The 24384-nt window shown below is 36.3% G+C and overlaps 1 protein-coding gene across 47 annotated transcripts in view; it reads right to left on the minus strand.

Annotated features, from left to right (window-relative positions):
• Nucleotides 1–1098: 1098 nt before the first annotated feature.
• LOC132110760 (calcium/calmodulin-dependent protein kinase type II subunit gamma) overlaps nucleotides 1099–24384 on the minus strand; it is a 70612-nt gene continuing 47326 nt past the window's right edge. For 2 of the 47 annotated variants that reach the window (XM_059517633.1, XM_059517639.1), the window contains 10 exons: nucleotides 22590–22630; nucleotides 17706–17783; nucleotides 15235–15279; nucleotides 14855–14909; nucleotides 11212–11322; nucleotides 6644–6775; nucleotides 6120–6195; nucleotides 5376–5470; nucleotides 4812–5060; nucleotides 1099–4734 (listed from right to left, as the gene is read on the minus strand). In XM_059517633.1, the coding sequence (XP_059373616.1) occupies nucleotides 4828–5060; nucleotides 5376–5470; nucleotides 6120–6195; nucleotides 6644–6775; nucleotides 11212–11322; nucleotides 14855–14909; nucleotides 15235–15279; nucleotides 17706–17783; nucleotides 22590–22630 (866 nt within the window). In that variant the 3' untranslated portion in view covers nucleotides 1099–4734; nucleotides 4812–4827. Of the gene's footprint in view, nucleotides 4735–4811; nucleotides 5061–5375; nucleotides 5471–6119; nucleotides 6196–6643; nucleotides 6776–11211; nucleotides 11323–14854; nucleotides 14910–15234; nucleotides 15280–17705; nucleotides 17784–20234; nucleotides 20268–22589; nucleotides 22631–24384 lie in introns of all 47 variants that reach the window. The other 45 variants (XM_059517635.1, XM_059517643.1, XM_059517640.1 and 42 more) reach the window with 31 other exon arrangements.

A 24384-nucleotide genomic window follows, 5' to 3' on the forward strand; every position in this document is an offset into this window, starting at 1 on the left:
TACCACAGCTGTGCTGTCACTCACAACACTGGCTTAAAGGGAGGGGGGTACATTACTGATATAAAAATAGCCCTTTGCCTCTCTTGCTCAGCGGTCAAGCTTTTTGACAAATTCAGAACAGCGACAAGTAGAATCAAGTCTGAAATTGAAAGAAATTAGTTATTTTACTTATGTTTACAATCTCTCTATGAAAAAGTAGCGCATAATATTTAATGCAACCTTTTGAGTAAATGGTGGTCAAGGAATTAGATTACTGTCGATTGAGGTTTCCCTAAGTTTTATATTATAACAATCTGGACCTTCTAATAATGTGGGATTAATCACAGAGCTAGTTTGTTTTACTATTGCATCTGTAAACATATTGACAACAGACCGGTCCAGTTGGCGTCCAAACTGGGACACTTGGCCAATCAATCTTTCTTTAGGCATGCACGCACATGCCTGACCCGAGTAGGGAATTAAATGAGACTTAGTGACACTTTCCACATACAAGATTTAGACATTGATCACCAGCATAAAAAACACAACATTTCTGTACTCAAAGAATCCTGAAAACAATGTATGTTACATACAAAATACTAACACAGCACAATTGTTAATAACAATGATAAAAATAAGAAATGTTTCTTGAGCACTAAATCAGCATTTTATGATGAGTTCTGAAGGATAATTACTGGAGAAAATTCACCTTTGGCATCCCAGGAATATATCACATCTTAAAATATAATAAAATATAAAACCGTTTTTTTAAACTAGTATTACCATTTTTACTGTTTATTTGATCAAATAAATGCGGCATTAGTGAGCATAAAAATGTTGGACAGCTATGATTCTGATGAAATGAGAACTACTCCGACAACATTGCTTTAATGTAGTTAATAAATAAGACGTTTCTCTGTTTAATGCCCTAAACCAATGAACTCTAAAAAGCTTCAAGCAGGTACAGTAGCTTATGTGGGCGCTTTAGTGCAAGCTCAATATCGTGCATCCTTGTTTTCTGAAATATCAGAATTCATAAGTCAAGCATGCAACTGCAAAGTCCACTCATTTGCGTTCCTCTTTTCTTCAAATGCACGCTGAGCAGGAGAGCAAAGACAGTGATGTTGGAATGTTTTATTAAACACTTCCAAATGCTTCAATAACAACAAATCCATGATGGTTTAACAACATTCAAAAAAACACTTGATAGATTTCAATTCATAGTTTTATTAATTATATGGTCATGCAAAAATCCAGCATCCAATTAAACCTCAGAATATACGCATATGTAGTCCCAACAATGCAAAAAACCAACAAGAATGGAGAAACAGATCAAGCTAAAGCTTTGTTAATCTCTTTTAGTCCATTTCTTTACAAAATTAGCTTTTGATTTTAACATTGGAAACCATATCTCAGAGACACACTTCATTTACCTTGAAGATGCAGGTAATATAATACAGAATTCTAATCAACACAGACAGTGAAAATTATTACCAGAAAGTTACACATGCATATCTTCCTCCTCCTGAACTGCATAATATGGTTTGGCTGTGGAAGTTATTTAGTTCAGGAATTATTCACTTCGCATACAAAGGCGTTTGTGTCCATCTAACAGTCATAAGAAATACAAGAACTAATGAACTCCTGCATCTGGAAACAACTCTTAATCATTTACATTATTTATTTTTTGTTTATGTATGTGTGACTGACTAAGCTGCACTTTTTTTAAACAAGGACACTCATATCTGACAGGACGCACTATGAGTGACAGAAGCGGCCAGAAACTAGGACTGAACACACTGCAGCAGGGGCAACAGAGCACAGTATGAAAGTATGGCAGACATCACAGTGCCAGACGGTTTCATCTGTGGACAAGTGAACTCACTAACAAGATGCCTTAGGGTAGGAGTACTCTCTTTCCTCCCTTTTTTTTTTGAATATATAGAGTTGGGTTCAATGTTTGCCCAACTTTAAAAAGGTAAAATATCACAAGAAATGGCTTAGCACAGAGTAAAAGTGGGAACATTAAACCTCCACAATTCACACACAGGAATCTACACAATAACACAAGTGTTCAGATGTATGACAGTCACACAGATAAGCTTTAAAGGGAGCACAATGTGTACATGTTCCCACACACCCAAAACAACATTTTTTTTTAACTAAGTGAGTTGTGTGTACTGAAAGTCTGTGAGTGTATGAGTATCTGGATGAAGACGAATGGCTAAGCATTCAGTTCATTCCTCATTAATGATCTGCATTAGTATTTACAGGTTATACTGGACAAAATCTAATAAAACAAGATCAACATACCCAGAACAGATGCTACCATAGAATGGACCCCAAAACACCATGGAACTGCATTCATCAAGTCATTTTCATTCAAATCCATGCCTATAGATGGTCAGGTGATCTTACAAAACCACAAACAAGTCTTTTAAAGTCACAATGTATGATGATGAGACAACGTAAACAGGATCAGAACAAGTATACAAACACTCATGGAGAGATAATGTGACAGTTCGGGTCTCCTTCTAGAGCACAGACCCCTAAGGATGGATTTCATAACCTGAAGTTGCAAAGCGGTCCACAAAAAGTGAACAGAACAGCATAGAGTCTCAAGCTTATGTGCAAAACAGTACAGGCCATTTAATTTTTTTGACATGCTTATAGTCTAAAAAATGATATGCACAGCTGCTGGAAGCCTAAAAGGTGAACAGAGTAATAACTCTGTGAGGGAGAGCAAGGGCTATGAACATGTTGTGTGTAGTGTTTAGCGCCCCCTGGGGACCAAGAGACATACAACAAACTCGAATCAAAGAAAGTGAGAGTTCTGCAACTTCAGGTTCAGAGAGCCGAGAGGTTATTGGTGCAAACACACAGGAAGGCAAGTAAACCAACCTAACTTGAGTTCAGGCCTCATGTGGAAGTGTGTGTAAAGAAGTTTTACGCAAAAACACTACATAGCAACAAGCATTTTGAACCCAAGAAAAAACATTTACATACACAACCACACTTAAACACCCCCCCCCCCCCACCCCCAGGACACCACACACTGTTTTGTCCTTTATCTTTTATAAATATCTATTTATGCACAACTATATTAAATTGTGTCCTGTTTTAAAACAATTGTCTTGAAAACACAAAATACTTTCAAATACAGCATCATTCAGAAGATAAAAACCGAGAGATCCACCAAAACACGACAGAAAGCCAGAAGAAAAAAAAAAAAAATCTTCCCCAACCCCATTCCTCAATTTTTAAAGAAAATAAAAGCAATATTAAAACATCCTCTTCTCAAAGTCTAGAGTCTACACTTTGGTGCTTCAACGTCTCATACATTTTTTGGTTCCCTCCGCTATGCCATGCCATCACATTCTTTGCGTAAAAAAGAAAAACAAAAACAAAAATTCTTTAGGGATGCACGATATTATCGGACCAAAATCGGAATTGGCCAAAGATGGATTTAAATGTAAATATTGGCATCAGCCCAATATGAAAAATTATGCCGATATGTCTTGCTGATAAGAGGAATACATGAACTCACATGTGCTCAGGGTGTGCTAGTGATTAGATCACGTCAGCAGTGTGGCTCATTCTTAAAGCAAAGTTTTGCCTGAATGATGATTAGATTCACTGTTTTGGTATAAGGTATATGATAGCGTAAACAGCAATAGCACCTGCAGCAGCAGCAGCGACAGGTCCTAATGCCCGTATGGTAAGGACTTTTAATTCTGTAGGGGGCGCTGTTGGCCTACTTCTAATAAAATTAAAGCAAAATACACAAATAATATTTAGACTGTTTCTAAATAATGCAGTAATTGATGCCATGAAATCATAAGTATGTTTTGATTTAAAGGTCAGAAGCTATTGCTTACATAAAAAAAAAAAAAAAAAAAAAAAAAATCACAAACATGACAATTTTGTATTTACTGATTTCTTCATTAATGTGTAATATGATAGATTTTTTTTAAACAAATAATGTGCTCTAAAAGATTTTCCTTACTTTTGCTTTAGAACATCTACAAATGTTAAATCTTAAAATAAAATGTTAAGGTTACCACTGCATCTTTCTGAAAAAGAAATAAAATTCCAGTGATTGATATATAGTTTACTTATAGTTATTTTCAAATCTTCAATGTACTGTCATTATAAAATAACTTTATTTTTGTTTATTTAATTCTAACAAATAAGTTCTTGTTAAAATCTAACCAAAATTTAAAAGAATTATAAATCAGTATAGGTATCGGCCAAAATGAAAAATATCGGCATATCGGATATCGGCAAAATTCAATATTGTGCATCCCTAGTTTTCCAAAATGTAATAAACTCACATAATTTACCCTTTAAATGGCGTGTGCTTACATATCTGATTCTAACTTCCATCTCTACTGGCTGTTAATTACACAAGTGAAGATCTCAGTATTTTACAATATATTACTAATGCTTTAAAACACCATTTCCAAATGTTGGGCAGCAGACATTATGGGATTATGGGTAAAGACAATACAGCACCCCGTGTGGGCATAAGAAGCATGCAGCATCCAGAAGGCAGGGCTGCTGCCGTGGCCGCCCGCCCCACATCCAGTTAGAGTTGGACTGAAGTGGTTGCCACTTTTAAATATATTTCTTTGTTGTGTAAATTTTTTTCCCTCACGTTTTCAAAACTTCAAGAGGTTCTCTTCTGGCCGGGCTCCAGGCGGCAAGACGTGCACGGAGAAGAAATGCTCCAATCAGCTTTAGTATTCAGGCATGCTAATGGAGAGAATATAAAAAATACTAAATAATGTTTCACTTGTTTTGTTGGTACTAAGGTGTTTGTCAATCGGTACCTTTGCCCTCTGTGATTCACTGTAGAGGTGCGGCAGGCGCTCCAGAGCAGTGGAAGTGGATGTTGAGCCACTTTGCATCTCGGCGGTGCCACACACGCGTCTCCTCTGACTGGCTGCTGCGTGGCCGGCCCTGGCTGTCCATGTACTGTGTCAGTCGGATATAAGCAATGCAAGCGGCATCCTCTCCAATCAGGTGCACATGAGGGTTCAGGATGGTTGTATGCACAGGCTTACTGTTCTTACTCAGCACTGGAGTCAAACACAGGCAGTAGATAAAGACAAATTCTGTTACATAAGCCTAACAAGGTTAGCTTTAATACCCTCTAACTCAGGGATGTCAAAACCTGTTCCTTGAGGGCCACTATGCTGCAGAGTTTAGCTTCAACCCTAAATAAACACACCTGAACCAGTTAATCAAGGCCTTCAAATTGCCTAGAAACCACAAGGCAAGCTGGCTGAAGTTAAACTCAGCAGGACATTGGCCCTGCAGAAAGCATGTTATTAAGCATGAAAGCGTGTTATTAATAGGTATCGCAAATGTACATTAAAAATCATGGGGCTTACAATTCTCAAAGTAGAACTTATGGAAGTCCATTCCCTCAACCAGGTTTCCAAGTGCCTCGGGCTCAAAAGAGGTCATACCAGGATCACAGATCCTCCTTGAACAGTAAAGGTTACCAAGATGACAATGCAAACTACTATTCGGTTTTTGACTCAATAACCCCCCCCCCCCACCCAAAACATCTAGAATGTTTAATTTTACACATTTCAAAATGGGAAATATTGAAATTGGCATCATCTTACCAATACAGCATAAATTTGCGCATTATTACAAACATTTCCACAGAAAATGTCAACAACTAATTTGTTGGTCATTTTAACAGGTTGTTCATTTAAACTAAGTATTTCATAAAATGTTTCATGCATGTTATAAGCAAACATGCTTGTGCTTCATAATATACAATACCCATTAATAAACTGATAAAACACTTGATGATTACCAGCAAAGTTATTCTATCATCATTAATTAAGGTGTTTTACTATAGATTTTATTTGCTGTATGCGCTATATTAACGTTTACAGTTTTCATTGTCTTTTATTTGTGTACTTTCTCAAAGGTTTGGTAGAAAACTAGTAATTTAAGAAATCATCACTTATGCACCTTAGAAACCATGATTTTAATTCAATTTATAAGTATTTCGTAATCTACCAACAAAAAGGATGAAAATCCATAAAATGCACAGTGCAAACAAATCTGTATAATCAGTGGTATGGTAGAAGAAAACAGCACATATAAACAGTACTTACGTGTAAGCTTCAAAATCTCCGTTGTTGATAGCCTCAATCAGCTGCTCTGTGATTTTAATGATCTCCTGCTTTCGTGCTGGTGTTCGGAGAAATAGAAGGAACAATCAAGTTTTATCCACAACCATTATTTTAAACTAATTTTTTGTTCCCAACTATCTGCTCTTGAAATCTCACATTCAGTTCAGCATACTATTAGTTGTGAATGGGGTGCTGTCTTTCAAGATGAGCACTATTTTCCTACGGACCTTGATTTTAGTATAAGCAGGGGTCTTGAATGAGTTATATGCAATGGTTATTAAATGCTTCTGATTTCAAGCAGTTCAGTAAACAAGTCAACCGTAAAGTACAAACATGTAACACATGATTCACTCATAATCCCTTCGGATTGACATGTTTCACTAGAGGACTGTTATAGGTTGGTGAACTGCTGGGACTTTGGTAAAGCCAGAGGGATGTCTTGCATTTAGAGAGAGAGAGAAAAAAAACTATTGTATTTGTCACTAAATCAACAGTCTAAGACTTACACTGCTGCCTGTGCACGCTGCTGCCCCCTGGTGTTGTGGAGGCTGAAGCAGGTACAGCAGGCTCTAAATCAGGACAGGAGCTCTGACCTGAACTGCTCCAAGCAACATTCTTAAGATCATGTGGTGGATCGGCTGCAAGACAATGGCACAAATAAGCAAAGCTGTGTTGTGAGTTGTGAGTTGTGTTTATTTGTAAATGCTAAAAAAATAAACACATAAAAACAAGATGTAAACCATCCTATAATGGGATATTGTGCTGGAAAACGTTTTGAGTAAAAATGGCTGAAAACCACTGACCAAGATTATAATATATGCTACACAGACCATCAATCTAATGCAATCGATGCTTAAACCACTGCACTGCCATTTACTGCATGTAGGGGTGGGCGGAATGACCAAAAATTTATTTCACGGAATAAGTTATTTTATTTCACAGTAGCGGTATATATCAAGGAATAATAATTTAATAATTTTTCAGGTAAATCAACAAAAGGGACTTGCTTAATATATTAAATACCACTTTAAAAATAAAGAATAGGCTCTCATCTTATTTTATTAATTTTTCTTTTATTTAGAGCATTAGCAGTGAATGAGTGAACTTTTAGATCAACCTCACCATAACAATAAATAGGCCACATGTGTGTAGTTTAAAGAGAACAGACTTATTATTAATATCAGAACAGATTATTAATACTTTCTCGGAGCATTGAAATAAATAAAACTTCAGTAACATAAATTTTTTTTGCAGAAAGTATAAAAATGTAAAAAATTTTTGGGAAAATGTCAGAATCTAAACGCTTGTTCTTAAAAAAAAAAAAAACTGTAAACACTTCCTGAGCAAAAGAAATTTAAACTCTTTGAAACATAAAAAAAAAAATCTAATAAATATAAACACTTCAATAAATTAAATAAATAAATACAAATTCTGTCAAACAAAACAATTACAAATTGTGTTCAAGAAAAACAAGCTGGTCAACTCTCTGTTAAGCTCATATATGGCTGTGCAGTGCGGCTTGTCCACAAATCAGTTGTTGTTGAGAAGTCTAAAGCATCTTATGGTAAATGATTCGGCCAAACTAGTTTGAGATTGTTTTTTACTTTTAGCACCAGAGGTTGACGGAACACCTGATGTGGAGCACATCTGTTGGCTTTCATTGTATTCTTTGACATGCTTCACCTTTAGATGATAAAACAAGTTACTCGTGCTACCGTGGCTAACGGTTACATTCGCGTGACAGTTTGCAAATCACATTTTTCTGCTCTTTGTCAGCCTTTGTAAACCCGAACCACGTCCATACAACTGATGTCGCGCCTCGTTTCAGAACAAGTTCCTCCTCCTGCTGCTCGGGATTGGTTTGTGGGATTTCTTTATCAGCATGCTTATCTTTCTCTATGCTTGTGTGCAGTAGTGATGTGCGGATCGATACTAAAATATCGATATCTCCGATACCAGCTTTGTATGTTCTAGAATCGATTATCTTATCAAAATATCGATATTTCAGTAATTTGGAGCAAATATGTAGTTTATTGGAAATAGAAAGACAGCGGAAAGTAACCACAATTACCCTCGTTTATCTGAATAATGCCAACTTAGTCGGAACTACTTGTTCTTCCGCCTGCCAAGTCATGAGCGTAATATGGCACTGTACAACTGGCTGCAGTGCAGAGCACGCGTCGCTAGCAGCCACTCACACTCAGTCCGCTGCTGGCACATGTTGTTCAGTCACGCTGTGTCAGTCCGGCGGATTGGATATGGCTGAACGCAAGCGAAGTTACGTGTGGAGCTACTTCACTTCCATAAACTCAAACGATGCGGTTTGTGACACGTGTAACAAAACAGTGAGGTACTGTGGTAATACCACAAACCTAATCAAACATCTACATATAAATCACAAGACAGAATATGACGACGTCATGACGAGGCGGTCAGAGGAGGAGGAAAGGAGAGGTACAGGTGCTGCTAGGGCGAGACAGACATCGCTTTCAGAGTCCTTTGGTGCAGCAGGCAGGCCCTATCCAGGTACAGACTAGGGAGAAAATGAGGCGATGTGGCTGTATTTTGGGGCTTGGGTTTTAGTGACAATGATAAAATAACGGCAGTTCCCTGAATTCTTAAAACAAATTTGTTTTAGAACTTTGGTTATACATACAGTTTCTATTTTATAAAAAAAATGCTGTGACTCAAATTGAAATGGCTAGTACAATACATAATTAGAGAAGTACCATAATAACTGCATAATTGTCAGAACCCACATTTTGAAATTTCTATTTAACCATCAGTCAAAACAAATGAGACGAAGAATAATACAACTGAGTATTATTCTACTGATACAATATTATCTGTCTTCTTACCTATCAAATACTTTTCCTGGCAAACGTACTGTAAAGTCCAATGCAGCCTTGTCAATGTAATTTAAATTATCTACTCTGCAGATAACCTTACCTAACTAAATCTGGGCCACCTGAATTGATGTGCGATTATCTCAGGGACACATTTTACTAAAATAAAGTAAATAAATAAGTAATGAAATAATTAAATGACCAAAATGTCTGCAATAGTTCAGCTTGGAGTAAAATGTGAATCTTTTCAAAGGCAGGCGAGGTTGTGAGCAAAAAAAGGAGCAGACTCAAAGGAAAAACTGTTAATATGTTGTTGTTCCTAAACAAAAACCTGTGAATGAGAGAAATTTTGAGGGAAGGTTAAATATCTTCAAGGGGACCGGATTAACATGTCACTAAACCATAAAGTGTGAAAGTTAATTGTTTTATGTTAAGATGTTCAAGCAGGCGTTTTAAGATATACATGCTGCTCAGATGCTGTCAATAAATATGTAAGTTGGCTCTTTTTTTGTATGATAATTCTTCATCAATAATCAAGAAGAACCCATAATATGTCTCGTATTCAGTATGAAGTGACACTTTTGAGTACACTAACGTTACTTGTTACTTTAATATCCCAAACAGTAATTTTTGGGCAAAGTATCGGTATCGGATCGGTATCGCCGATACTCGCCTTGATTTTACTTGGTATCGGATCGGAAACCAGTGGTATCGCACATCACTAGTGTGCAGGCAGCTTCTCAATCGTTCTCACGTCCCGGCGCGCTACACGTGAGGTTAACCACGCCCACTAATTTAAACTTCACGGTATACACGGAATAGAAAAATCTGTAACGGTAGACATTTTATTCCGTCGTCACGGAATATACCATCATACCGCCCAGCCCTAACTGCATGTCACACAGAAAACACTGAAGAAAAAAATTCTGTAATAACATGATTACTGAATTTGATTAATGAACAGAAAACATACAGAACTGATGAGTATGAACTTATTCTAGAGAATTACAGTAGCAATACTGCAAGATACTGAATCAGAGAGCTGGTAGCGTTTGTTTGAACTGTCCAGCAGATGGTGGCAGATCTCGTGTTTTTTCTTTTTAACTGAAACCTGCAGCAGTCTGGTTCAATGGTTTGAGCAGTCGCTGAACTCAACATGCACCCAAGAAGACAGAGATGCAAAGACGATACAACAGAAGCATAAGGAGTAGGAATTAATGAAGAACACAAGAGGAGTAATGGCCACACAGATCTATGCACAGTATGTGCATGTGTTGAGAGATGTCTGTCATGTACAGTCCCAGCACGGGCCCTCTGGTCATCTGTCACACTCAAAGTATTCAGTGTCACACAGATAAATAAATGAAAAGGTCACTCTAACTGAGAAGGTCAGTGCAATTCTTTCCATGTCAGAGGTGAGGATGTACACGAGTACAGGGGAAAATAGTAGACTTTGAGAGACTCAAAATTAGGTGAGTGTCTGTCCTTGATTGTGCTAATAAGTGTGCAATGCATTTTGCATTTTTATTGAAGTACCACAATGACTTAGGCAAGCCAGAAAAATATATTTTCCATATTATTGTCTTGAAGGGGTCATATCATAAGGAATCAAAATTTTCTGGATTTTTAATTCATATTATACTACAAAAACATACTTTAATATAAATGGAAACTCTCATTTTCTACTCCGTACAAATAGAAAATTTCCTAAAACGACTCAATCCAAACACTCGCATCCTTCCTGTCTCACACAGACACAGATGAATACTTTAAATACAGTATTCAGTACACTCATATAATATCCGTTTATGCATCAAATTTGAGCAACAAAACTACTGCCCATGTCTGAGTGGACAATTCATAATGGCAGAGCAACAAAAATGGTTTAATTCAAGGGTCAGAACTAAACTGAACTAATGTTTTTGTGGAAACAAAACTAATAAAACCAATAATACATCAAGAATACAAATAAAATGTATCATATGACCCCTGTCATAATGACACCAAACAATAAAATTAAGGCATTTAACAATGTAGAAGACCAGTGAGTCAACCTCAGCCAGAATTATTTTGTAGCACATTAAGTAATGACAAGGTTAGAAAGGTGAGATACTCCAAGTCAGCAGTGGGAACAGTGGGACAGAGAATGTGGGAGGTAGAGATCAGATGAGTCCAAGAGGGAGTAGTAGAAAGAGCTGATAAGGTCACTGCTGTAGCAGTTGACTTACTGGGCGCTGGGCAGGGGGGAGAGGCCTCGGGCTGAGGAGCTGGCTCCTCGGAGGCACTGCACTGGCTCACCACTGCACTGTCAGTCTCATTGCTAGCCCCACCCACCGATACTGACACAAACAGTTAGGGGGGAAAATGTGACATTTGTTGTGGTAAGTTATACCACAAGTCTTTTTCCAGCTTGGCTCTTATGTTATATTTATATATGAAATGATGACAATTTGCTTGATAATCGTCCAAAAATAACAACAGCAGACACAAAAGAGTACACAAAAACACATGCTAAAACTATGTGCATGCAACATAGGAGCAAAAAGCAATTACTATAAAGGGTAAAATTATGTGAATAGTTTTTTATTCAAAATAAGCTATATTTTCTAAACCCTTAAGTCTCCATTACCTCTATACAAGGACATGTTATACAACTGTTTGTATTTACACAGAGTTTTAGAAAAAGCTGAAAGACTTCTCTGTCTGGGACATACAGTATTTTCACCCTGGTATAGAATGTGAGCTATTTGGGCCTCTCTGCTATGACACAAGTGAATGCTTTCTGAGGTTTATCCCTCAGAGACCCACTGTTGGATGAACTGGAACAGTTATTTAAAGCAATTAAATACTTCATAAAGAAATAAATGTTAGATACAACTAGGTAAAACGGGTACATTTTGTAACCCAATTATGAAAACGGTCTAACATTTTTTTCCCAAATTCATCCCCCCAGTTTTTTTTTTATACAGTCTGTGTTTTAAACAGTTTGATATAAATATACACACAACTATTAAAAAGTTTGGGGCTTGGTAAGATTTTTTTTCCAATTTTTTGAAAGAAGTCTTTCCTACTTAGCAAGGCTGCATTTAATTGATCAAAAATACACTGAAAAGAGCAATATAGTGAAATATCATTACAATTTAAACAATTTAAAATAACAGCTTTCTATTAATTTTTTTTAAAATCTATTTTGAACCTTTTTATATATGCCTATAATGGCGGAATGTTCAGAAGTCTTCAGTGTCACATGATCCTTCCGAAATCATTCAAATATGCTGATTTGCTACTCAAGAAACATTTCTTATTATGAATGTTGAAAACAGTTGTGATGAGTAATTTTTTTGTGGAAACTGATACAGTTTCAGATTGTTTGATGAAATGTTCAAAGGGGCGTTTACTTTAAATATAAATATTTAATAACATTATAAAACTCTTTACTGTCACTTTTAAACCAATTAACGCATCCTTGCTGATAAAATGATTAATTTCTTAAAAAACTTGGGTCTCTGAGGGTTAAGTCCCAGTATATTGCCTGACCATCAAACTTAGATTAGTGTAAAGTAATGATTGATCCTAAAGCCCTAGTGAGCCATTAAACCTCTGCTTGTATTTCCCAGATTAAATAGAAGTGATTTAAGTAAGGTAACGTTTTATTATCTAATAGCCCTCAAAAGATAATAGAAAAGCTCAGAATAGCTTAGAATTTAACAAAAAGACCAATCTGATGATGAATGGTGCCAAGGTTGTGTTGAACTGTTGTGTATTATTGCTGAGCTGTAATAAATTACCATGCGACTCTGTTAGAAAACATACTGTGATGTGATACAGAGGCTCTGTCAAAAGCAGTGTTTGCTGCCTGTAAAGGTCAGTGCAGTAAAACGAATTTTGTACATTCATCATACGAACACAAAACCTGTGATTCATCAGTGTCATGGTAACTCTGGCATTTACAGCATATCAAAATCAGTCAGTCTGGCCCTGTTTCGGTGCCTTATACTACACTATAACTGCTGCTGTAGTGACCAGCAATGTATCTACAGCTGATGAGCTGGATGTCAATGCACACGCAAAGCAATTATCATTCCATGAAGGTCCTTTCACCGCACAGGAATAAATCTCACTGTCAATCATTCACTTGCCTGTATCTGTAATCTATTTATTCCCTCTGGCCCTCATTACCACTATTTCTCTTTAAGTGTTGGGAAAGTGTACAACTCTTGACCCCATTTACACCTGGTAATAAATTCTGTCCAAAGCATTTCATGATCCTTTCACTGAAATCACATTCAGAGGTAGTAAAAAAAAACACTGAATATGTAGTATAAAATGCATAAAAATCAGTTTTTTTTGTTCACAAATTAACAATGATCAACACACACACATACTGCTTATCAAATATGGTAAACAAACTCAGAAACCGCTTGATATCAAATCTCATAAATTGATCAATGTTTATATGTGAATAGAAGCTAAATTAAATCTGTTCATCATATACAGTGATCGCGTCTCTTCAAAAGACTTGGATTAAATTCCTCTGTTAATATGGATTTCTTTTACCATCTTTATGAACTTTGTAAAACCTCAATGGGCTTTCAATGGAGGGACAGAAATCTGTCAGGTTTCATTAATAGTACATTCATTTGTGTTTCTGAGATGAAAACAACATGAGGGTGAGTAAATGGAACACAGTTTGTAACTTTCATATTTAGGTAAATTGGTGGCAAATTCAGATAAATTCATACAATCTCATTCATACATTTTAGTACAATCTGCTTAAGCCTTTAATGTTTAGGTTTAAGGATGAACCTTCATGCTTACTTTTTTTTTGTTTCCATACAAATCATAATGTATGTTTTGATACAAAATTTCCAACCTTGTAAAATAGTTACATTTTACTCATGAGATAAAGGGGTTCGTAAATTATGACAATTTTAATTGTTGGAAGAATTACCCTTTAAGTACTTTTGAAAAAGTGTGAGGATGTTTTCTACAATAATCCCATGAACAAACCGAAGCGAAGTCAAATCAAAATTTAGTTTGACCATCTTTATCTTTGTACCAATTCTTTGTACCAGCACCAGTTCTCTTAGCTATAGACGTTCGTATAGTTTTGAACAGCTTGCCAGCAGGTTATTCAAAGCATCTTGAAGTTGTCAAAGTTTTATGGACTTAGACAAGTGTTGGGCAAACTAGATCCTGCAGGGCTGATATCTTGCAGTGTTTAGCTCCAACCCTAATCAAATACACCTGAACCAGCTAATCAGTGTCTTCATGATTACTAGAAGGTTGCAGGCAGGTGAGTTTTCACAGGGAAGGTCTAAACCAGCGGTGTCCAAACTCTGACCTGGAGGGCCAGTGTCTTGCAGAGTTTAGCTCCAACTTGTCTCAACATACAAGTTTCTAGTATGCCTAGTAAGAGCTTGATTAGTTGGTTCAGGTGTGTTGAATTAGGGTTGGTGGATGCAGAGCTCATATCGATGTTTCAACGACACCATCTGATGTCAGACTACTTGGTCAAACAATAATCTCAGTGGATAATTACAATTCGCAAAAGTAATTTTTGGAAATCTAAAACTGATATTACCTACTGACACACTTAGGCAAAAGATACAAATAGTCTTGAAAGCAACGTTTTGGTGAAGCATCGAAGACTTTTGCACGGAACTGTTGTGATCACAAAATCAAAGACCCTGACCCTGCCTGCAAAATTTGTTGTTACAGGACAGATCTAAACATCAGGTGTAAAAAGGGCCTTTAAAACAATTACTAATGGCCTTTTAAATTAATACACCAATAGACACACATTCCATTCTGTAGATCCCAGAGAACAAGAGAAAGACATGCAGAATACATGAGGAGCTGATAGTGTACCTTTCCTACCTTTCATGTCCTCCTCTTCTGTGGTGTTACAGCTCTCTGTAGACCCCTGTGACGAGAGAAAGAGACAATGTGCAAGATGGAGGGTTGATCGCAGGATGATAGGAAGACGTATAGAAATATATAGAACAATATAATGTGCACACACTGTAAATCAGCAAATACACACATATAAAGAACCACCCGCAAGCACAGATATACCCCAGCACACCCTCACACACAAACTGAGCTCTCACAGGAACACACCAAGCCCTGCACAAACCAGCCAACCCAGCATGAGGGCAAGCCCCCTTCATTTGAGTCATATTTGTGAAGGTTTGGGGAAGTAGCTCAAATGACTGGTGCTCAGTACAGAGTTAAAAGAGGTGGCTTACCTTGATGCCATCAGCTGGATTGTGCACGACAGTGGTCTGTGGTTCCTGGGGGGAGGCAGGAGAGAGTTTACCATGCACGACTGAGGAAAGAGGGTGCAGGGAGCCTAACTCCACAACTAGCATGATGAGACTGTACTACTGTCATGATTGTCATGAATGTACATCAAACACTGACATTGGGGAATTCTGCATTTCAGTTACTTCGGTTAATATGTATACAGTTACCCAAAATATACAAAAAGTGATATTTGCCATTATGTGTTTGCATGTTTTTATGTTAAACAAACAAATAAACGAGCTTGCGTTGTATTCTTTTAACTGTTTGCTTACCAGAAATAACAGTAAAAAGCTAATAAAATAATAACAATAATAAACAATAATTAATTAATATAAATAAGTAATAAATAAATAAACATGCCTGTGCCGTTTTTCTTTAAAATAAAATGCCACTTGGCTTGGTGTTTTGTTACTGTATATAATGAACATGATCAAGTAATGTCTGGCAATCAATCAATCAGAAAATGTGTGATGTCCAGATATAGTGATTAATAAAATAATAATAATTTATTTATTACACTTGTTTGTTTGTTATGTGGTTCTATTTATAATATATTTATAAATGTGTGCTATATTTTGTGCTATATTTCTTTAAAATAAATACTAATGGTCTGTTGTTTGATAAATAGTAATATCGATAACAATAAATAAAATATCCAAATTAAAAATGTATTTATTAATGTAAATGAATGAATGAATAATCAATCAATAAATAATAAAGTTTGCCTATATTTACAAAAGAATTCTACACGCAGTGGTATTCATATATGTTAGGTGTTAAGTGTCTAAATACTTTTGAGGCCACTGTACTCAATAACTACAATTTTTGTAAAGAAAGACATTATACAATTGAAGGTCAGTGGATATGCAAGCAAGGACTGGGCAGAGTTAACCACAGAAACACAGTGGAAGAAGCAGTAGTTATTAAGCTTGACGAGACTCTCTCCAAGACCAACCCCAGTCACCAACAGCACACAGACATAACAGGAATGATTAACATTGCACAAACAGTTAGCTTTCAATGCCACAGTATGTTATTTCTCCTGAAAAAACAAAGCATTGATCCCGCCTTTGCACATACACACCCCACATATAAACAAACAGTCTTGCGCATTAGATTCTACTTTATTTCCACCACTACTAACACAACACCCTCTAATAAGCAACCTGTCAACGCAGACTTGAAGATGCAGTCCCTACATGCTGAAAGGCAATTACAAATTCATTCCCTCTGATGCATTTCGGACAAAACCCCTCATCGTCTGTCAGCCCGAGTGGCTTCAAGGTCTGGGGGGTGAGCAAGATGTGCACACTGGTCAATCACAGAGTGTAGCATGAGGACAGGGACACTGTAGTGCCCAAAAGTCTGAAACCTTACTGAAAATGTAAAACACTGAAAGAAACTGACTAACAAGTTACATGAATACGGAGTTGAGGACAAAACCAAACACTGAGATAAACTGAATTTAATATTTAAATAATATTCAATTAAAAATTATATATATATATATATATATATATGACCCTGGACCACAAAAGTCTTAAGTGTCAAATTTTCGCAATTTAGATTCCATCTGAAAGCTGAATAAATAAGTTTTCCATTGATGTATAGTTTATTATGATCAGACAATATTTGGTTAAGATACAACTATTGAAAATTCTTAGCAATGCATGTTACTAATCAAATTTAGTTTTGATATATTTACAGTAGGTAATTTACTAAATATCTTCATGGAACATGATCTTTACTTAATATCCTAATGATTTTTGGCATAAAAGAAAAATTGATAAATTTTACCCAATACGATGTTTTTTGGATATTGCTAAAAATATACCCCAGCGACTTAAGACTGGTTTTGTGGTCCAGGGTCACATATACCAATTAAATATTTGGTATTTAAATAGTTTTTAAATCATGATCTCAGACTTTTAGATGTCTCATGTCCTTTGAAGGCTATAAACTGGGCCGTACCAGTAACAGCCATTCGTCAGTCAAAGGAGCAATTAACCATAATGCAAAGTTAGGGATTGCATCTTCAGAACAAACAGAACAGCATTGCTTCCTGACATAAAATGATCCTGTTTTACCCTTGGACATTTCTTATCTACATTTCACTAGCCTAAAAAGGTGTTATCTCACTTTAATATGGCCAGAGCAAGTACAGGGGAGTTTGTTTGGGTAAAATAGGAAGCCAGAGAGAAATCCACAGGCACAAACCAGATGTTTTAGTTCAGCTCATCAAAAACCATGAGCAACGTCACACATCTTCATCTGAGTGGATTGAGCGATGGGTGGTGGAAGTCAAAACAACAGGTATGGGACGAGCTGATAAAGCCTTTTACTAAACATAGACTTAAGGACTAAGAAAAGGAAAGACTATGAGTGAAGGAAATAAAAAGTTAAGATGAGGTACCATTGGTGCAGTGGATGATATGCTGCTGTCTTTGGTGCTGCTGCTTACTACACTGTTTTTGCTGTTGTTTGTCTGTGGCTGGGGCAAAAAAACAAAAAAAAACAATGACAACACAAAATGACTTTTGTCCAGTGCCATTCAAGAACCGACAGCCTCAGCTCATACGTGACGCCTCGAGCCACAGTACAGCACGTAAGAGGACCTGTATGGGTAAATCTGCTTAGAAGTAAGAGAAGTAACACTCTTGAGCACCTTTAATATTACACTTTGATGAAAAATGCAGTTTTAGCTGTACTTGACTTAATGAAAGACGCTCAACTGTGGTCTTGTTTTTATGAGAGATTATATGCAGATTATACGGAATTACAGATTTAAACTACTGATGGCAGATAATAGTACAAAATGAAAAAAATTCTCATGCATCTGTAAATCACATTACAGTTCTTGATAAAAACATGGATGCTGTACAAAAGCCAGTAAGCTTTCTTTACAGGATTATGTCCTTTATTGTTATACTTTACAATTGGGCAGTGGACTTGTAATGGTTCAATAAAATATGATTACAGAGTACAGCATGTCATTTAATTTTATTATTTAATAATAATAATAATAATAATAATAATAGAGTAATTTCACTAAATGTGTAAGCATCTTTCAAACATCTATGTGCAGAGAATTTGTTACAGTGTAGATAGATGTGTAAACATATCTATATATATATTAGAATATATCCATGAAGACGGATACAACAGTTCCTCCAGTCAAAAAAAAAAAAAAAAAACGGAATCAAATCATATTCAAAGAAATGTTTCAAGGCTACAGATAAAGTGTTTGGTATTTACAATTTTTTTAAAATATATTCTTTTGTTGGCAATGTTACTGTCATGGAGCCACAAGACCCTGATAGTCCACTAGTGCATGCAGTGAACAGCTTCAGCGAGAAGAGTTTACGCTCAGACCTCTGACTCTGTGAATCAATGCAGGGTCTGACTATAGGAAAGAAAGAAAAGAGGCGTCGGTAAAACAGAGACGATTCTTGAGAAGAATGTTCAAGAATCCTTACAGAAGATTAAACAGGTTAGCAAACACTGATCAAACAGACTGAAGCCAAACAGCAGCCAAGAGCAGTTCAAGAGCCATAAAGAAAAGGAAACTGCTTTATTTATGCATTCAGTCTTCATTGGATGACCTACAAATTAGCTGCCACTATATCACCCCATTTCTGAAACAAATTAAATTTTCTATTGATTTAAAAATTTTAGTTAACAAAGAATTTTAAATATTAATATAAAACATATACATTTTTTATTGAAATATGACATTATTTTTTTTTAATTTAATATAATAATACAATATAATATAATAAATGATATAAGCTTTAAAAGAAATCTATAATTAAAATAAAATTTTAACGATGATTGATTCTTGTATCCAAGAGTCTAACTGGAATCACTAACTGGACTTGGTGACCTTTAAGTTTATTATTTGATTTCAAGGCCACAAATAGTTAATTGGTTATTGGCTACTTATACGGACCATGAATGCCGAGAGGGGAGTAAAACTGAGGTCAGGGTGCGCTTATGTCCAGACCTGATGAAGAAACTCAAGACATGAGAAATGGCAATTTATGCACAAACGTCTCAATGATGTTTGTTAGAACTGAGCTTCTCCTGTGATGACACTAAAACAGAACTGCCATGTCTAACTCACAGACATCAACTGCTGCTGCTCTAATTTACTTTCAATCACTTGACCACAGAGGGACATTTATTTTTTCTTCACGGGAAAAATTAATTAAACATCATTATAATTAAATTAAACCATCACAATGAAAAATAAGATAAATAAAAACAATTTTTATCGTAACAAGGGGCTTATCACTTGTTAGGACAACCTGATGTCACAGCCACTGCAGCTATTACCATGGCAACAGAAATCGCCTGACGCACTATGGACTGTGGGAAAAAGGGGAGTTCCCGAAGAGAAAGGCTTGTTTGTCTGTGTCTTTAGACAGTCTCTTCCAATTCCAATTTAAAATTCTCTCTTTACTGTCGAAGAGCACCAAGTAAGAGTCCTTTGTCCACTCTACACAAACTTCATCCCTGGTTAAAATTAGCTACAGTGGCTACATACTACCGATTCTAAAAGGCCCATGAAATTGAAGCGAGTCGAGCTGGAGGAAGCTCACAGGATGTAGACTTGCAGAAGACAGACCAAACTTAGGTCAAGGAGAAACCCTTGTCTGGCAAACCAAGAAAGCACTGATGCAATGGTGATGAGGAATGAGTTTCAAGGAAGACAGGCTTACAATATAAATGTATGTAATAAAACAGAGTTGAATGGGTGAACATGACTCTGTTAATGTTTGATGATCCTATGACTCACAAAATCCTATAATGAGACAAAAAACACAAATAAAAGACCCAAACAAACTCGAGCATCTCAACCAAGAAAAAAAAAGAGAGCCAGAGAGTGAGAAATTGTTGAGCGAGAGTCAGAAAAAGGGGAGAGACACGGAACAGATCTCACCATCAAATAAACACTGGAGCTCGACTTCCTTTTCTGAACAGGGTGAAACAGAGGAGGGCAAAAGAGGGAAGCATAAAAACAGGCCAGTGAACACAGAAAAAATTAAAGCTTCTAGTTAGATCCCACAGAGAGAAGAAAAACAACCACAAGAAGTTGCAAAGCCAGTGTGATGTGACAGAGGTGTTTAGTAGCAACAGTTGAAAATGTTAAACTGCTGAAATCTGAAATTATTAATATTAATAAGACTTCTTTCATTTGAAGTATTTGCTTCTCAGTTGCTTGGTGTAAGGCCGACGATTCACTGCATGCACAGAGACGGCACAGGGCTGAGTAAGTCTCTCTGCTTCAACAGATTTTGCCATGACTCAGGACTAACAAATGTGCAAATACCACGAATAGTCTAAATATGCTGAATGTTTTTTGCTTAGGCCTCCTTGGGGGGATATTATTCAAGATCACCTTGAAGTATATCAGCCTAAAAAAACGTAAGCAGCTAATCATTTTAAATTAGAAACAGTGAGTGTTTAATCATTTTGGTTTATGCAAACCATTTGCCGGTTAGCTTGACTGTCAGCTCTGTTTATATGTCCTTATAATACAACCCGAATTCCGGAAAAGTTGGGACGTTTTTTAAATTTCAATAAAAGGAAAACTAAAGGAATTTCAAATCACATGAGCCAATATTTTATTCACAATAGAACATAGATAACGTAGCAAATGTTTAAACTGAGAAATTTTACACTTTTATCCACTTAATTAGCTCATTTAAAATTTAATGCCTGCTACAGGTCTCAAAAAAGTTGGCACGGGGGCAACAAATGGCTAAAAAAGCAAGCAGTTTTGGAAAGATTCAGCTGGGAGAACATCTAGTGATTAATTAAGTTAATTGATATCAGGTCTGTAACATGATTAGCTATAAAAGCTTTGTCTTAGAGAAGCAGAGTGTCTCAGAAGTAAAGATGGGCAGAGGCTCTCCAATCTGTGAAAGACTGCGTAAAAAAATTGTGGAAAACTTTAAAAACAATGTTCCTCAACGTCAAATTGCAAAGGCTTTGCAAATCTCATCATCTACAGTGCATAACATCATCAAAAGATTCAGAGAAACTGGAGAAATCTCTGTGCGTAAGGGACAAGGCCGGAGACCTTTATTGGATGCCCGTGGTCTTCGGGCTCTCAGGCGACACTGCATCACTCATCGGCATGATTGTGTCAATGACATTACTAAATGGTCCCAGGAATACTTTCAGAAACCACTGTCGGTAAACACAATCCGCCGTGCCATCAGCAGATGCCAACTAAAGCTCTATCATGCAAAAAGGAAGCCATATGTGAACATGGTCCAGAAGCGCCGTCGTGTCCTGTGGGCCAAGGCTCATTTAAAATGGACTATTTCAAAGTGGAATAGTGTTTTATGGTCAGACGAGTCCAAATTTGACATTCTTGTTGGAAATCACGGACACCGTGTCCTCCGGGCTAAAGAGGAGGGAGACCTTCCAGCATGTTATCAGCGTTCAGTTCAAAAGCCAGCATCTCTGATGGTATGGGGGTGCATAAGTGCATACGGTATGGGCAGCTTGCATGTTTTGGAAGGCGCTGTGAATGATGAAAGGTATATAAAGGTTTTAGAGCAACATATGCTTCCCTCCAAACAACGTCTATTTCAGGGAAGGCCTTGTTTATTTCAGCAGGACAATGCAAAACCACATACTGCAGCTATAACAACAGCATGGCTTCGTCGTAGAAGAGTCCGGGTGCTAACCTGGCCTGCCTGCAGTCCAGATCTTGCACCTATAGAGAACATTTGGCGCATCATTAAACGAAAAATACGTCAAAGACGACCACGAACTCTTCAGCAGCTGGAAATCTATATAAGGCAAGAATGGGACCAAATTCCAACAGCAAAACTCCAGCAACTCATAGCATCAATGCCCAGACGTCTTCAAACTGTTTTGAAAAGAAAAGGAGATGCTACACCATGGTAAACATGCCCCGTCCCAACTATTTTGAGACCTGTAGCAGAAATCAAAATTGAAATGAGCTCATTTTGTGCATAAAATTGTAAACTTTCTCAGTTTAAACATTTGCTATGTTATCTATGTTCTATTGTGAATAAAATATTGGCTCATGTGATTTGAAAGTCTTTTAGTTTTCATTTTATTAAAATTTAAAAAACGTCCCAACTTTTCCGGAATTCGGGTTGTAAGAAAATCTAGGAGACAGGAAAAATCTTTTAAACCTAAAAATTGCAGTAGAATTCTGCATTTCTTTGTTACAAAACATTATATTTTATGATTCCAATGCTGATTCAAGAACTTGAGTAATGAGAAGAATTTTTTAAATGTGTGTGGGGCTTACCTTCACACCATCAGACTTCTTGTTCAGTAAACTTTTACATGCTGAAAGATGAGAGGAGAGAAAACAGGAAAAAAAAAAAACGTTAGAAATGCTCAAACATTTGATAAACTGAATAGTTACTGACAAAGGAATGTCGCTCATTTAGTGTAATGGTATTGCTAACCAAAAATATTTAAAATTGTTTTAAATAGCTGAAATAAAATGAAATGTTTCCTTGGCATTAACTGAAATAAACTATATAAATTAAATTACCATCTTCAATCTATCGATTTAAATGAATAAAACTAAGAAAAATGATGAAAACACAAAATGAAATTACTAAAACTTTAATCCAAAATATGAATAAATACTATAATAGTATACAAATAATAGTAAAATAACACTGGTTGAGACAAGTCACAGGACCAGAATAACCATCCATAGGGCAGTGAAATGCACCATAAGCAGAGGCCAGAGTACCATGAAATGCGACAAGAAGTTTCTCTCCACCAAGAAATGTGAAAGATCACCTCAGACTGATATGAAACATTTTATAAACATCTCATTCCGTGTTCTCATAAACAGAAACATGGTTTTTGAAAACGAAGGTGATCTAATGAGACCCAATGCCAACACATATGCACAAACAAAAAACATACAAGGACACAAGCAGACTTTTTAAGTATCATCCCTAAATTCTCTTACCTTTTAAAGTAGAGAGAGGTAGGAAAGAATGCAAAGGGAAAAAGTAAGATAAATCAATCAACAGATTATTAAAACAGATTAAAAGAAAAATAGCTGTGGCAAACAAAAGAATCAAGCGAATCAAAGTAAAACTAGAGGATTTTCTGTTCATGCTGGGTCCATGCTGTGCAGAGGCATCTCCTGTTTGGCCTGCTGTCATCACTGAAGGCATTTCTCCTGCATAAGACTCCATGCAGATCTGACAAACCAATGCCAATGTCTGTTTCAATTCAGTCTAGCACATTAGAGCTGAACTGCTGATTCATTAGAGGACAGAGTGGGTGGACGATAAGTCCTTTTTTCTGACCTGTTTCACTGTTAATTAAACAGGTCTTGTAATTAAAATTGTATAATGGGGTCAACTGAGTTTGTGTGCTGCACTTGTTGATAGCATGAAACGAATCAAAAACTACTTAGCATGAGTTAAAAAGATCAGTGGTGGACTGATAAGAGGTTTTTTTTAGATAGTCAATGCAATTTCCAATAGACTGCACTGCATGGTGGCTGATGGCCAATAAAGTGCTTCTATATGCACTATTGTTCAAAAGTTTGGGGTAAGGAAGATAACATTTTTTTTTAGCAAGAGTGCATTGAATTGATCAAAAGTGACAGTAAAGCCTTTTACACTGCTAAATACTTCTATTTCAAATAAATGTTGTTTCTCAGCATACTAGAATGATTTTGAAGCATCATGTAAGCTGAAGACTGAAGTGATGACTGCTGAAAATACAGCTTTGCCATCTCAGGAATAAATTACATTTAAATATGTTAACACAGAAAGTTCATGGTAAATGGTAATAATATTTAACTAAATTTTTGTTTAACTGTATTTTTGAACAAAGAAATGCAGTCTTGGTGAACACAAGAGACTTCTTAAAATCTTACGATGACATGACATACACAAATTTGCTAAAATTAAAGGAACTCATAAGTGGGAATGCTTTTTGGACGATGCTCTCAAAATAACCAAACAGCAGTTAATTAAATGGCCTGGCTGATATAACAGTCTATCACATCGTCAACAACTTCCTCTGATTATTAAATCATATTAACTTCTGAGGCTTAAATAAAC

The sequence above is a fragment of the Carassius carassius genome, chromosome 30, assembly GCF_963082965.1.
Source record: "Carassius carassius chromosome 30, fCarCar2.1, whole genome shotgun sequence".
NCBI lineage: Eukaryota > Metazoa > Chordata > Actinopteri > Cypriniformes > Cyprinidae > Carassius > Carassius carassius.